This window comes from Miniopterus natalensis, chromosome 15, assembly GCF_054644295.1.
Source record: "Miniopterus natalensis isolate mMinNat1 chromosome 15, mMinNat1.hap1, whole genome shotgun sequence".
In the NCBI taxonomy this organism is placed as follows: Eukaryota; Metazoa; Chordata; class Mammalia; order Chiroptera; family Miniopteridae; genus Miniopterus; species Miniopterus natalensis.
This window is the reverse complement of record NC_142095.1, coordinates 45,847,065-45,862,914: the sequence shown is the minus strand read 5'-3', so window position 1 is coordinate 45,862,914 and position 15,850 is coordinate 45,847,065. Positions and strand designations below refer to the sequence as shown.

General features: G+C 42.6%; 1 protein-coding gene across 6 annotated transcripts in view; it reads left to right on the top strand.

Moving 5' to 3' along the window:
• The window catches only part of ADAMTS9 (ADAM metallopeptidase with thrombospondin type 1 motif 9), a 154,963-nt gene that overhangs the window by 107,886 nt on the left and 31,227 nt on the right, over positions 1-15,850 (top strand). For 4 of the 6 annotated variants that reach the window (XM_087825091.1, XM_087825090.1, XM_087825089.1 and 1 more), the window contains exons 29-30: positions 4,910-5,077; positions 11,709-11,882. The exons of 1 other annotated variant lie outside the window; for it this stretch is intronic. In XM_087825091.1, the coding sequence (XP_087681217.1) occupies positions 4,910-5,077; positions 11,709-11,882 (342 nt within the window). The remainder of the gene's footprint in view (positions 1-4,909; positions 5,078-11,708; positions 11,883-15,850) is intronic. One more of the 6 variants, XM_087825092.1, reaches the window with a different exon arrangement.

Genomic DNA, 15,850 nt, shown 5'->3' with positions numbered 1-15,850 from the left:
TCAAGAAGAGCTGGTTATTGTTATGAAAAGGCACAACTGAACATTTTTAAATGAAGTGATGGAGATGTTGTTTTCATATTTTAGAGGATCACAGAGAAAGGCCTTGAATAATAATTGCAAGGTCTCCTGTCTCAAAACTGAACTTTGCCCACCAGTCTCGAAGTGATGGTTAGCTACCCAGTTGTCAAAAATCCTAAGACTGGGAGAGTCTTGACTTAATGGCTGCGGGTATGTGACCCTCTGTGGCCTGTCAGTGTTCTGACCTCTCCCTTGCCGTCAGCCAATCCTGTGCTGGGAAACATGGACGAGTTGATCAGCAATCTCTGAGACATATTTCATGTTTACAGACTCTCAAGTGTCTAAATCGCTTGGAGATGAGAATCACCTGCATATAAAGAATGGTGCCCAGGTGCTCTCCCAGGCCCTCCTCCTGGACCATTTGTTAACCCACCTGTATCAGGCGTCCGCTGTAACCCAGCTGGTCCTGAGTCACACTCCACCCACTCATCTCCGCCCCCCCACCTTCCAACCCCACTGAGAAGCTGTCCCGACCTCCCCCCTCCCCCCTGACGCCTGCTGTGATCCTGGCCAGTCCTTACCAGGGGCGATCCTCCACCTTCGTTTGGATGCCCAGGTCCTCCGCAGCCTCCGCAGCTGTGGGATCTGATTCTTGTTAGGTCTCAGCCCTTCTCTTCCAGGCAGACACACTGGGGGTGTTTGCCAGCTTCTCGATGACCGAGAGACCATGCCCCTCAATGTAAGTGAAAGGGCCGATGGCCGTAAGGCCGGGACAGCACACCACACCCAAATCCACGCTGGAGCTGCCACTCGAGAGCGCGCAAGCCCTGGGGACGGGTTATGAGCAGGCTGCCCACGCCTCGAGTCTTGTTTTCCTGGCAGAGCTGAGATGCAAGGATTTCAAACTCTTAGACCTTAGTTTGTGGCAGGTGTTGCGGCAACATCTGAACAAAGCTCCGCGTTAAACGTGCCCTTTGAAAGGCCTCACAGAAACAAAGGCCCGCAGCCAGGCGTGAGCTGTGGACCTTGATGTGAGGAGCAGGCAGAGGTGACGCTGTCCTGGAGTCCGCTCCAAGGTGGGGGTGGGCAAATCTTTCTCCTAAGCAACTTGCATCATTTCCCCAGAGAAAAAACTCACATTTCTATTGGGAAACTAGGAGGCTATTTTAGCTGCAAATATAAGGAATTAGATATTTCCCAGAGCAAGAGCCCTCAGATGTGTAGCCAATAAATAACATGTTCTGGGTGACGCACTAAATTTAACTGTTCTCTCAGTGACGCACGTCTATGCAAAAGTCAGTGCCCGGCAGACAAAGTCGGACATCACAGGATCTTACTTATATGTGGAATCTAAAGAACTTAGTAAACTGATGAACAAAATAAATTCAGTGACATGGAGCAGGGATCAGACTGACGAATCTCAGAGGGAAGGTGGGGGTGGGGGAGAGATTAACCAAAGAATTGATATGCATATATGCATAACCCAAGGACACGGACAATAGTGTGGTGAGGGACTGGGGACAGGGGTGGGGAGGGGATAGAAGGGGTAAATGGGGGGAAAAGAGGACATATGTAATATTTTGAACAATAAAATAAATTAATAAATGAGATGTTAAATATAAAAAATTTTTTAAAAGTCAGTGCCTGGGAAAGGACTGGACAAGATCAGAGATGGAAATTTCCCTCACAATGTAAGAGCTGAAACCTGTGTTAATTTGATTATCAAAATCACAGCTTCTTTATGAAGGCATAATAGACCCATTAATAAACTGTTGGCTATGAAAATTTCCACGAGCAGCTGCTTTTTTTCATTGGTAAATTAGAAAGCATAAAATGCAAGGTGTTTTCTATCAGATTAGATACCTGGAGAATTTTCTAATTGCTTTAGGATCTTAACAATTCTAGGCAATACTGTGTGTGGTGAGTCATGCTAAAGTATTGCATTCTTTTTTCCTAGTCAGTTCCATTCAGGTCCCCAAATAAGAAAATGCACATAGGAGTGGGTGGGACGTAGCTAATCCAGACAGCAAACGATCTTTAAGGCAAGATACTTAGAAACTGCTTCACTCATCTCTATCTCGTGGGCAAGACGATGCTGGGTGGACCTCAGATGCACTGTCAGTGATGTTGGCAATGTAACTATTTTCATTGTGCTGTGACTGTTCCCGACAGACATCTGTCCTCTGGTGTTGGACAAAGTATACCTAAAGCACTGTGGTTACCCCAGGGGGCAGAGTATACATAAAGCACTGTGGTTACCCTAGTTTGAAAACACCAATTGTCTCCCATTATAGCACCTAGCTCTATGTTTATTGGATGATTAAATGAGATAATACATTTCAAGTCAGATAAGTAACGTGAGAAAGCTGTGCCTTTTCTAATCCTGCCTCTGAAGATTGCTGCCTACTTTTAGACTCTTCTGACAACCACTGCAGATTATTAAGTCAGTATTTCTATCAGCTCCCTGCTTCCTCTCAATATTAAGGGACAGTTTGTTTGTACTGTTTGTATATTGAAATGATTATCCCTAAGCATGGACTTGCTTTAAGTTCACCCATGTTCATCTGATTAATCACCCACATTTACCATCTATGAGTTATATCCTTTAAGCCCAGCCTCTTTCCTACGAGTAAACATATCCTCGACTCCCAGTGTTTTCGCATCTCCATAAGTGTCATCCATCCTGTCGCCCATACTAGGGACTTGGGAGTCATCCTTGACTCAGCCTTCTCCCCTCCACCCCACAGCTCATCCACCAGGTGCTATCATTTCACCTCAAAAAATGTTTTCAGTCCACCAACCTCCCACCCCAACACTCTGCACCCTAATCTAAGCCACTGTCACCTCTTGTCCAGACAAATGCAATAGCTTCCTGAGCAGTTTTCATATTTCCACTCACACATGTATTCCCACCTATGGTTCACTCAGTAGTCAAGGTAGAATTTTTGAAACAAAAATGAGACCATGTCTTACCCAACTTAAAACTCTTCAGCAATTTCCCATTGCATGCAGAAAAAAATCCAAATACATCATTATGACCTGTGAGCTCTGCGTGTGCTCCAGGGGATGTCTCGGGGGGCCCTCTTCTAACCACTCCAGATGGTTCTTTCATAACACTCTTCTCGGTAAATAAGCATATATTTATTTTTGTCATCACTTGATAATTGTTGTTCTCCCTCACTGGTCTATAAGCTTTATGAGGGAAGGGATTATATCGGTTTTGTTCATCACTGTATGCCCAACACATTGCATAATCCTTGGGATTTAGTAGGTGCTAAGTAAATGTTTGTTGAATAAACAAATGAACTCACCCCAAATTCTAATTGTGCCCTTATATTATCTTCTTGTCAAAGTGACATTTTTAAATATTAAAATTAGTTACTGATAGTAGGGGGTACCTGCGTGCAAGTCACTAGATTGCTGGTTTGTAGAGAGATTTCTAGGAGCTTCATCCTAAAAGCCTTCTAGAAGTATATCCCAAAGCCCTAATACACATCACAACGCTATCTGATGAATGATGGATATTTCGGTTTTGGTATAGATATTCGAAGTGGGCTCCTTCCTTCCACACCTGTTTCTAGTAAGATTTCCAGAATGACCACCCCAAATCATAACATTCAGAAGATGTATCCATCTCCTAAAGTAAAAGTCATAGCCATGCCTGTTAAGATATTTTAATCTATCAGCTACTACTGAAATTTTTATAATGGCTTGCGTTCACTAGAAAAACCTGCCTGGCAAGCTTATGAATGGTATCACTTTGAGCATGCTTGGTTGGTAATAGTGGTTGAATTGATATTAGGCTACATGTTTTACATGGTGCTATTTATCTATTAGGCATAAAAGGGCTCTCTGGTAATTTAAGTTAACAAAATCGCAAAGTTAGTGGAGGAATTCAGAAATATTGAATAGAAAGAAATGACACTTGAAATCTATTTTCATTGCATTTTTACATTTTTTCCTTCATTCTTAAACTCATTTCCCTCTAAAAAGCAGGAACGTTCTATTGGGAAATAATGTGTCTTAAAAGCCTGAGCCAGCAAGCTTATGATCCTAGTGGTAATGATTTCTATAATTGCTAATGAGGCCATGAAAGTTGACTATCTCGGTGCGCTCACTGGGGCAGCCTCTTGCCTATTCCACAAGCTGTCACATCAAATTTTTGTCCTGACTCCATGGGTACTTTGATTCCTAAACCTTTCTGAGAAACCTAATCCGAAATCAAAGTCAAATTTCTCAGATGTGGTCAGACAAGGTCACATTTAAAACAGCTCAGTGAACCTGCAGACCAAAGTTGAAAGGTAGTGCCTCCCTCCCGAAGTTGGCAGACTTACCTGCCAGCTTACCTTTCAATTTCTACATGCCTTTTCCCCCCTCTTTCCCAGTGGACTGGGAAAATGAGAGTCTATCCTCTGAAAAATGGTGAAGAATTTCCTTAAATCGTTTAATTAGGAAATTGGACACAGTTGTATTTTGGAAATGCAACTTTATCCAAATCAGTGACTCACGAGGCATCTGTTGAAGGAATGTCTTGGTCAGAGATTGCATGAAGTAAGATATGAAAAGAAGTCCTTATAGTAAGAGTTTTTTAAATTAGAATTGCATGGTAATTTCAGGCCCTTGGGCTTCATTCTTGGCCTAAATCATCAAGATTTACCCACTGTCTTGAGCGACCCAAAGCATTCCACAGGTTCACGGCTGCAACACTGTGGACAGCCTTCCCCAATGCTGCCTTCCTCCCACGTTGTGCTTGAGATTTTATCCAAAACGGCACTGGAGAGGGGGAATGGTGACTCTTGTTAGGCATGATCTTAACATCTCACGACACAGGTTTTTGTCAAACTCCATGTGATTTAAAAAACAACAACCTTGCCATTGCTTTATATTTCAGTGTTCTGTCTCTTGTGGTCGAGGGCATAAACAACGAAATGTTTACTGCATGGCAAAAGATGGAAGCCATTTAGAAAGTGATTACTGTAAGCACCTTGCTAAGCCAGATGGGCACAGAAAGTGCCGAGGAGGAAGATGCCCCAAGTGGAAGGCTGGCGCCTGGAGTCAGGTGAGCAACGCTTCTCCCTATGACCGCTTCGTTCCCTCCGGGCCACGGGACGCCAGCGTGCGGGCTTGTTTCCTGGGCCCGGTTCTGGTTTTTCAGAGGGGGAGCTCGGGGACTGGGAGGGAGACGCTCAGTGTCAGGATACTTACTAGCTGTGGGACCCTGGGCAAGTGGCTTCAGCCCTTGGCACTTTGAATAATCCCGGTGGTAGGGTGGTTGTGAGGATTAATCCTAAGTGGTAGCAGGTGCAGGTGTCAGATGTCTAGCACAGAGCAGCCCCTTCGTACTTCACTGATGGCATTTGTAGTATCATTCACCACTTAAAAGACCACTCATTCAGACTAGAGTGAGGTTGACTATAGTCACCTGACAGGAACTGAGTCTGAATGTACCTTGGAGGTTCTTAAAGAAAGGGTCTTCGATATGTCAATATAAAGTGTTAGAGAATATATCTCTGCCCTTTTACTTGTATACAAGAGAGGTAGGGGACAGAGGAGTAGTTCTTTGTCATTTTCTAGTTATGCAACTTTGGGTGATTTTTTTTTAACCTTCCTGAGCCTACTTCATATAGTTCTTATGAGGATTTAATGCAATAATTGAATGCCACGTACTTGGATCTCATAGGCTCTCAAGAATAATAACTTGGATGAGTGTGATGTGTGTATTGGAAGGCGGGAGAGGGTTAATACCCAAGAAACTGATTATGGTTAGACTCCACTAATTCTAAACATTGGGTAATTTAGTCAGAATATGGGCATGAGAGTTTTGCTGTTGATTTCAATGAGGAACTCTCGAAATTTCTATTTATTTACATACAACGGATGCATGAACTAAAGTCCCTGGCACCTAGTCCATAAAGTGAATCTCGTCACTCATATTTGCACATTTCTCAGTGTGGTTGAAGGTGCCTGCTTAAAACCAGTAAGGCTGAACTTCTTTTCCCATGCACTGTATTTAATTCTTCATCTTCTCTCCATGGCTTTGGTTCAGGGAGGTCTGAGTGAATTTGTGACTCTCCTGTGCACTAGAGAACCATGCAGATGCTCAATAAAAATGAAGTTCGAGGTTGGCAGCCTCTAGATTGCTTCTGCCAGAGCCTGAACCTTGATCCCTAAGGCCCCAAAAAAGCACTGGGCATCTGTATTAACATGGGGAGGAGCTGAGAATCCTCCATTTCTACATGACTAGTAGAAAATTCCTCTAGAAATGTGAATTTTTCTTATAAATCTGAGCTGGCATCATTGTCCCCAGTACCTGCCCCCCATATTCCACTTCCCTACGTGTTCTCCAGCACAAGAGTCTGATCCCTCTCAAGGTCTTTACTATAATGACCATGTTTTGTTTTGTTTTTAACTTAACCCTCAAAAGCATCTGTCCCTGCCAGAGCTAGTTGCTCCTTTGGTTTCCTTAGGAATGCAGTTTCAAGCTGGTGCTTCCTACTAGCATCCTTAATGGTTGTCTCAGTGACTACTGTCACCTCCAACCTCTAGGCCTTTTATTTTAGAAGCTATTCAATTCACATAAAAGCTGCAGCTAATGTTATTTAAGATACCACACTAATTAGCCTGTCCTTTTGTAGACTTTCCTGCTGTTACTTTTCTTTATGTTCCATAGCCTCTACTTATCTCTGCACACCTTGTCCTGAATATTAAAGTTCAGAGCCTGTAAAATGATGTTCATTGTAAAGTCCAATTCATGCAATAAAAAGGCAATTAAAAGAACCTTTCCCTTTTTATTGGTAAGCACAGAGTGAATTTTACTTCAGTATCTTGTGATCCTGATGGGAAGTCTAAAATTGCTCACAAATCTGAGATGATTAGGTTTGAACCCTGGGGTGGGGGTTTCAAACCTAAGGTAATAGGATTATCAGAAGGCCTCCTCAGAAAAGACCCCACCTGTTCAAAGTGACCGCTTGGAAAAGTCTAGTTAGTTACCTTTGTAGCAGATGGGAGTAAACCCAGTTAGGTAATGGTCCGTGGCCAGCTTCAGGATGCCCTGATTTGATTTGTAGAAAAGAATTATGAAATAGCAGGCAAGACAAGGTGCCGCGTAGGTGAAACCCAATTTGTGCGATTTAGAAGTGTACCTGAAAAGAATCGGACCCAGTGGTTGATGGGGAAAGACATTCCGCAGGATGAAGGATTATGGCTCACTAATGACCCAGTGGCAAACAGGACTGTCCCCGAGGCTGCGATATTACAGCGAGAGTAATGGTTATCCATTTGCAAACAAATTTAGAAGATTCTATACCTGGTCCCTTGTTTTCTGCTGGTAGCTATTTTCTGGCCATTTCACCTTCAAGGTAGGACAAATAATTAGTGCAATTTCTCATCATGTCAAATGTCTGATGAGAGTAAGACGTGGAATATTGGGATAGGAGGCTAGGGTTGCTGTGCTGATTAATCATCACCGTCTCTCCCTTAAAATTGGTGTTTTGATGTTTAACGTGAAACATTTTATTCAACCTACATCTTTTGAAAATCTTAAAACTATAAAGGAAATTTCTCCAAAGAAAGGTACGCTCTTCTTGGAAAACCTCCTCACTATAGTTTTAAAGCATTTTTTTTTTTTCAAAAGTTCATGTTCAATTTGTTTAGATGATTTTGATCAAGAGCTAAGGTTAGATGCCTATGAAACTTTAAGACAAAAAGTCAACATCATATTCCTGATTCAGCCCAATAAATGTGAAAGACCAGTGTTGTCACAATACAGAAGCATTCCACAGTGATTTTTTTTCTACCTTATTCTATTCCTATCGAAAGGCTTTTTTAAAAATGAAGATTAGAAATGAAAAGAATAAATAATCGAATCAGGCGCATTCTTCGGTGCCGAGGCACCATCACCTCAGTGGCCAGGGCGGGCCCCGCAGTCAGTGGAATGCCAGGGTTTAATTAATGGCCCTTGTTACCTTTCCTACTGATCCACACAGAATGCTGTGCTTGCAGTCAGTGGTGTCTTAGATTCAGGGAAATCATTCATTTTTTTCAAGCTCTTCAATGCTAATGCCAAAACAGAAAACTGGCAATTGCATCATGAGCCTGCTGGCCATCCTGGGTTAGGACTTTTGTCATAACTACGAGCACAGTTGGCTGTGGTGTCAGGCTCTGGAGTACTCTGCAAGTGTGTAAGGGAGAAACATGGCAAATATGGAGCTCGTGTCTTTTGAGGAGCCGAGGAGACCGTATGCGCATGGTCAGCGTTAGAGGTAGCTGTGTGCTCTCCTGACTGTGCCTGAGTTCGGACCGTAAGCCGCGGTGTTGTTGGAATACAGCTTCTCACCCGCACTCCAGCTGACGCCCTGCAGGAGGCTGCCTCCAACCAGCAGCGCACTTTAAAGCTGGAGGCCACATCCTAACCCACAGCGGCTACAGTCAGCGCATTGCCTGGGACAGGATTTACTTTGACTGTTGTTTTTTTGTTGTTTTTGCTTGAGTTAGAGTAATTATATCTGTTCTTTGCTTAATTTATTTGTGGAGTATCTGCCTAAAAGGTTTACTAACAAAATACAAAAGGTATTTTATGTAAAGTGCTCAGCATAGAGCTAAGCTCTCAACCACGGCGATTTTGTACCTCTTGAGACATTTGGCAATGTCTGGACACAGCTTTGGTTGCCACAACTTGGTGGAGGAAGGGAGATGCAATGTCATCTAGTGGGTAGAGTCCAGGGGTGCTGCTAGACTTCCCTATGAGGTCCCGGACAGTCCCCAACAAGGAAGGATTACTAGGCTGAGAAACCCTAGTTTAGAGACTGGTACATAGGCAATGCTTAGTAAAAGTTTGCTCTGACTGTTGTTGCTATTACTATTTTATTATAGTTGGTTCGTATAGTTATTTTTCAAGCTAGGCCCTCCTTTAAGCAATGACACCACAGTAATACTAGAAGGAAGTATCTAAAATTCTTTCCAGGTTTTCAAGTGTATATTATGAGTCCCCAAACATCAGAACTGCCACCCATCCTTTTTATCTATGGAAGCAAGTAAGCATCCAGTTCCCCGCAGGGCAGGGCGGGGAGCTCTGCCACTAGCTCTGCACCCCAAGGAGCACGGAGAGGGGAAGCCCCGCTCCCACTGGGGCTCAGGAGCTGGAACTAAAAACATCTCCTTTCAAGCCCGCCCAGAGAGACTGCGTGGGAAGGACGGATGCGGGGGACACATTCATAGAGACTGCTTAACTTTTTTCTCTACAAGCTAAGAGATGCACTAAGTAGAATAAGAATTAAGCTCGCACATGTGCACGTGCCACCACCGTCACCACCTGCAGGGTCACACAGGGGTCTTTTTAATGCTGCTTTATTCATGGGGTTTTTGCACAAATCTCTCAGAATTCACCAAGCAAGCCTGGCTGGCTGTGTGTGCAAATCGTTGCCCCCTGAGACAGCCCAGGAAGAAGCCTGGAGCCCAGAGGGGAACTGAGGCAGTGCCCCCCCATTCTGCACGGAGGTTGCCGGGGAGCAGTCTGCAGGGAGGCAGAGCGTGTGCCTTGCTGCGCATTTCAGTCACGTCGAAACTCCTTTGTGTCATTTCAAAGCTGCCTTTGACATTATAAAAATCAGAAGCCACAAAGATATATGACGTCATTGAACTTTTCTGTCCTTGCTTGCCTCTTTGAAAAATTATCCAACACTGTAGGAAGTGATTTTTTAGATGTTGCATGGTCAGGGCTTTTAATCCCCTGCCTTCGTTGAACCCTAAGTAATTTACTCGGTAAGAGTAGCATTAAAGAGGGGTTCCGTTGACTGCGCGCCTGAAGAGCGCTCGCTCTAAAAGTCTTTAATGTCGTTTCCCTTTCCTTTAGGCTATTAAAGCATTGCGAGCTTTAGAATATGTAGGTGTCCCCAAAAACTGTATACACACACTTTGAATAATTATAAAAGCAGTGTTTATTAAAACACGCTTCATTTTCAAAACTGAGCTATCAGCTGTTAAAGTGCATATACATTTGGGGGACGGGGACACCTGTCTATCAGACTTGTGTCCACCTCAAATTTGTTTATGTAACTGTTCTTTTTCTTGCTTTGTATTTCCATTCGGATGCATTGTTCTAGAAGTGTACTACTTTATATTTTAGACCCCAAATTTAATTAGCCAAAAAGTTTCTTGGTGGTTGTTATTTGTTGGCGATGACAGTGTTTGATGTTTCTGTCATTCGTGCCTAACTCTCCCGTGGTCCCCTTTGTTCATTTCCAGTGCAGCCAATGGGAAATATTGTACATGTGGCTCCCATAGCATCATATGGCCATTCTCTGTGGACAAGGCAGTCACTTGTGTTCAGGCAGGCCCTGTCCCACCAGGATATAATGACTTTAAAAGTCTGGTTTCTGTGGGTCACAAACTCACTCAATCCAATTAACACAATTAAAACCCAAACAGTAGCAGCTATGTTGCTCCTGGATAGTTCCTTTCCTGCTAACTTTGATGGGAACATTTGAGCTCCTCCTGGCATGGACTCATCTGGAATGACAGGATTTCCTGGGCTGCCTTCTGCATAGTTATCATCTATTTTCTTACAGTTTGAAATGGCAATAATATTCAGCAGAATCCAGTGGGTGTACGTGATAGTAAATTTCCATTCGCTCAGAGTGAGATGAGTCCTACCTACTGCAGGTTAATGGGACAAGAACTTCTTTCTAATTTAAAAGAGCATGATTCTCTTCTTTATGAAGACTTCCTCTTGGGAATATGGCTTTAGTGTATGTTAAACTTGTTTTCTCAATGCCAGACAAATTAATGGAGCCTGAGCGATCATAAAAACTTGGTAAAAATTTTAAATAGCTAAGGGTAATAATATGCTGTTCTTTCCAATCAAACAGTGCCTTTAGTTTCTGACTGTCAAGCCTTAATAAAGACTATAATTCTTGGCTTACCCAAGAGTGAGATTATAAAATCCAGCAATGAGGAAACCATTAAAAAATTAATTTAGAGGAAAGTTAATTGCAGATTTAATGTGGTGTTTTGCAACTTGGTCAACCAAATGGTTCAGCCTGATTAAGAGTATTTTTCAAGAGCTGAAACACTAGGCCTGAGGAAATGGGCTTCCTTGTCAGCTTTTATTCTTATATATTCATCTTAGGTTGTAGAGAGACAGAAATGTTTTAGTGAATTATATAATTAAAAAAAAAAAAAATTGTCCATTTCCGGGAATAGAAAAAGGAAGAGCCTGGAGAAGATAATCCTACTTACAAGGTCCTAAAAGTTTCAGTGAGGTACTCTCCTTGGGTTATACTTTTAACCTGCCAAGAAATTATCCTCGTAGAAGCCGTAGCTCTAATCGTCAAGTGCCTCACGTCGTCCAGGATAGAAACCACTTGGGATTCTCATTTCACGGGGCAGCTCTATTTCTAGGTTGTACTAAATGTTTCCTAATGATCTCTCCCATCCCCTTCAGTCATCCTAAAAGTTTTGCAAACTTTAGAGATTCCCAAAACTTCAACCCCTTCCTCACTCACCGACATGGGCAGGCAGTGAGTCTGCAAATTTAAGACCTTACCTTGGGTCTTGTTCGTTAAAAATTAGAAACCCTTGTGATAGCTGTGAAAGACGTTGGGTTAGGGTGCGTTCCCCAGGCCTGTGACTCCCCCCTGCCCCCTCCACACCCAGTGACCCAAAGCCCCCACTTACGCGCTCTGTCTTCCCAGTGCTCCGTGTCCTGCGGCCAAGGCGTGCAGCGGAGGAATGTGGGCTGTCAGGCGGGAGCCCGCAAGGCAGCCCGAGAGGCCGAGTGCAGCGCCTACAGCAGGCCCGCGGCGGAGCGCACCTGCCAAGCCCCGCCCTGCCCTCTCTACGCCTGGAGGGCAGAGGAATGGCAAGAAGTAAGTAGAGCCATGAGGTGGGCACCTGCCGGGCATTTTGCTCAGCCCCTTGCTATCACAGCCATCCCCTGTGAAGCCTTGAAGCGCGGTGACAAGGCTGGCTCTGTCCCAAAGGCTTGCGGTCGGAGGCGGGCAGCTGACTCCCACCGGGGAGGGATGGCTCCTCCTTTTGCACAATTCCTCTGTCTACGTCCTTGAATGTTTCTAGTCTGGCTGCCTCCAGGGAAACCTTAACAGGCCTTAGGCCAAATGCGTACAGATAACTGTCACAGGACGGGGAGAATGGACGAAATATTTCAAATATGTGTGTCCAGCCTTGGTCGTTCTGTATTAGTGCCGACAGCCACAGACTCGAGCGAGGACTCCTCTGAGCTCTCCCTCCGTCCAGGGCTTGGCTGTCAGGCAGATGACAGGCACTCACTGGAAATCCCGATTAAGTAGTGAAGTATTTCAGCATTAAAAACGGTGGAATCTGAAGAACTGCTCCGTTGATGCGGAAATAGGCAGATTTGTTTCTCTCCCACTTAATATTTGGTTAAAGAAAATGTTAATGTTTAATGTTAATGCCCAGTTAAATAATACCCGAAATGTCCCTGGGGAAACGTCTAGCTAGGAAAGCAAGACATGAGTAAGAGGTGACCTCTCCTGTGTATGAGAACAGAAGACTGGATTGTAGGAAAGGGGGGAAAGCTTTAGGAAGCAAGGCCATGTCTGCTGACATTTAAGGAAATAGAAAATGCATGCTGTTATCCACAATAACCAAGACGTGGAAACAACCCAAGTGTCCTTCGACAGATGATTAGATAAAGATGTGGCACATATACAAGGGTGGACAAAAGTAGGTTTACAGCTGTATTACAAATAAATAATAAAATAATTAATAAATAATAATGAAAGAATAAACTTTTTCACGTACTCACAACTGTAAACCTACTTTTGCTCACTCCTGTGTATACAATGGAATAGTACTCAGCCATAAAAAGGTGAAATATTGCCATTTGTGACAACATGGCTGGATCTTGAGAGCATTATGCTAAACAAAATAAGTCAGGTGGAAAAGTACAGGAGCCATATAATTTCACTGATATGTGGAATATAAAACTGAAAGCAACAAACTAATAAAACAAACAAAAAGCAAACTCATAGATACAGATAACAGAATGGTGGTTACCAGAGGGGAGGGAGGTGGGGGAGGGTGAAAGGGGTGGGGGGGTCAAATAAATGGTGATGTGAGGGGGCTAGGCTTTGGGTGGTGAGCACCCAATACAGTATACAGGTGCTGTATTATAAGTGGTACACCTGAAATTCACATAATGCTATTAACCAATGTTACCCCAATAAATTTAACTTAAAAAAAAAGTGTATGCCGTAAAGGTTCAGAGATATGGATAAGACAGAAATTTCCCACCAGGAATGGTTTTTAGAACGGGGAAATCGTGCCCCGCACTGAGCTAAGTGCTTTATGTTCATCATCTTACTTAGTCTTTGTAGCCACTAGAACAAGTGGGTATTATTATTACCCCACTTTGCAGTCAAGAAAACTGAGGTTTGGACAGCCAATGTCATTTGCCCAAGCGCCACATACCTAGCAAGTGGAAGAAGCAAGACTCGATCCTAAGTTTATTCTCTGAAACCATTATGAGATACTATACTGCATTCTTTTTTTTTATTATTTTACACAAGCACTGTGGCAATGCCACTTTTTCCAGTTTTATTGAGATATAATTGACCTATAACATTGTATTCATTTTCGGTGAAAACATAATGATTTAATATCTGTGTATATTACAAAATAATTACCACAGTAAGTTTAGTTATTATTAAAAATAGCTATGTTATAGTTAATACCCATCACCTCCCATGCTTATAAATTATTTTTCTTGTGATAAGAAGTTTTAAGATCTACTTTCAGCAAATTTTAAATATATGATATGATGTTGTTAACTATGGCGACCATGCTGTACATTACATCCCCAGACCTTATTTATCTTATAACTGAAGTTTGTACCTTTTTTAAAAAAAATGATTTTTATAGAGAGAGAGAGGGATATGGAGGGAGAGAGAAACATCGATTTGTTGTTCCACTTATTTATGCATTCATTGGTCGATTCTTGTGTTGCCCTGACCGGGGGTCAAACCCACAACATTGGCGTTTTGAAACGACACTCTAACCAGCTGAGCTACCCAGCCAGGGCTGAGGTTTGTACCTGGTGACCAGCTTCACCCATTCACCCACTTCCCACCCACCCTGCACCCCCTGCCACCTCTGGCAACCACCAATCTGTTCTCTGTATTTATGTTCGGTTTTTTAAGATTCCACATATAAGTGAGATCATACAGTATTTGTCTTTCTCTGTCCAATCTATATCACCGTAATGCCCTTAAGGTTCATCCGTGTTGTCACAGATGGTAAGATTTCCTTTTTTATGGGTGAGTTATATTCCATTATATATATATATAGACACACACATATATATGTATATGTATATATGTGTGTGTCTATATATATATGCGCCATATTTTTCTTATCCATTAATTCATTAATAGACACTTAGGTGGCTTCCATATCTTAGCTATTGCAAATAATGCTGCAATGAACATGGGGGTGCATATATTTTTTTGAGTTAGTGATTTCATTTCCTTTGGATAAATACCTAGAAGTGGAGTTGCTGGGTCATACGGGAGCTGTTTTTAATTGTTTGAGGAACCTTCATACTGTTTTCCATAGTGGCTGCAGCAATTCACACTCCCAGCAGCAATGCATGTGGGTTCCCCTTTCTCCGCAGCCTCGCCAACACGTGTTAGTGCCTTTCTCGTGGATGGCAGCCACTCTGACAGGTGTGAGGTGTTATCTCAGTGTGGTTTTGATTTACAGTCCCCTAATGATTAGTGATGTCAACCACCTTTTCGTATATCTGCTGGCCATTTGTATGTCTTCTTTTGAGACGTGTCTGTTTGGATCCTTTGCTCATTTTCAGTTTAATGTAGTCCTACTTGTTTAATTTTGCTTTTGTTGCCTCTGGTTTTGGTGTCAATCCAAAAAATCATTGCCAAGACTGATGTCAAGAAACCCTCTGTTTTCTCCTAGGAGTTTTATGATTTCAGGTGTTATATTCAAGTCGTTAATCCATTTTGAATTGATTTTTGTGTAAGGTATAAGGTGGGGGTCTAGTTTCATTCCTTTGCAGTTTTCCCAACACCATTATTATTGAAGAGACTATCCTTTCCCCTTTGTATAGCCTTGGCTCCTTTGTCATAAATTACCCTATCATGTATCTGTGTGTTTATTTCTAGGTTCTCTATTTTTTTCCATTGATCTGTGTGTCTTTTTTTATGCCAATACCATACTATTTTGATTACTATAGCTTTGTGATATAGACTGAAATCAAGAAGTATGATGCCTCCAGCTTTGTTCTTCTTTCTCAAGATTGCTTTGGCAATTCGGGGATCTCTTGTGGGTGAATTTACATACTAATTTTAGGATTTTTTTATTTCTGTGAAAAATGCCTTTGTAATTTTGATAAGATTGCATGAAACCTGTAGATTGCTTTGGGTAGTGTGGACATTTTAGCAATATTAATTCTTCCAGTCCATGAGCACAGAATATCTTTTCATTTATTTGTGTTTTCTTCCAATTCTTTCAACAGTGTCTTACAGTTTTCAGTGTATTGATCTCTCACCTCCTTGAATACATTTATTCCTAGTTGTTTTACTCTTTTTTGATACAGTTTTAAATGGGATTTTCCTCTTTTTTTTAGAAAAGCAGTTTTAACGTGTGGGGATTTAGCCTCCCAACCTTGTCCTGCCCTCTCCTGCGCCCTCCTGATGGTTCCATTGTTCGCAGTCCTCTCTTTCCTTTGGGCTCTCACCTCCTTTCTTCCTCTCACCTCCTCTCTCATCCACTCACTCTGCGACATTTTACCTGATACCTACTTGGGACAGGCATGTGCCTTGACTTTGCTCCCTTC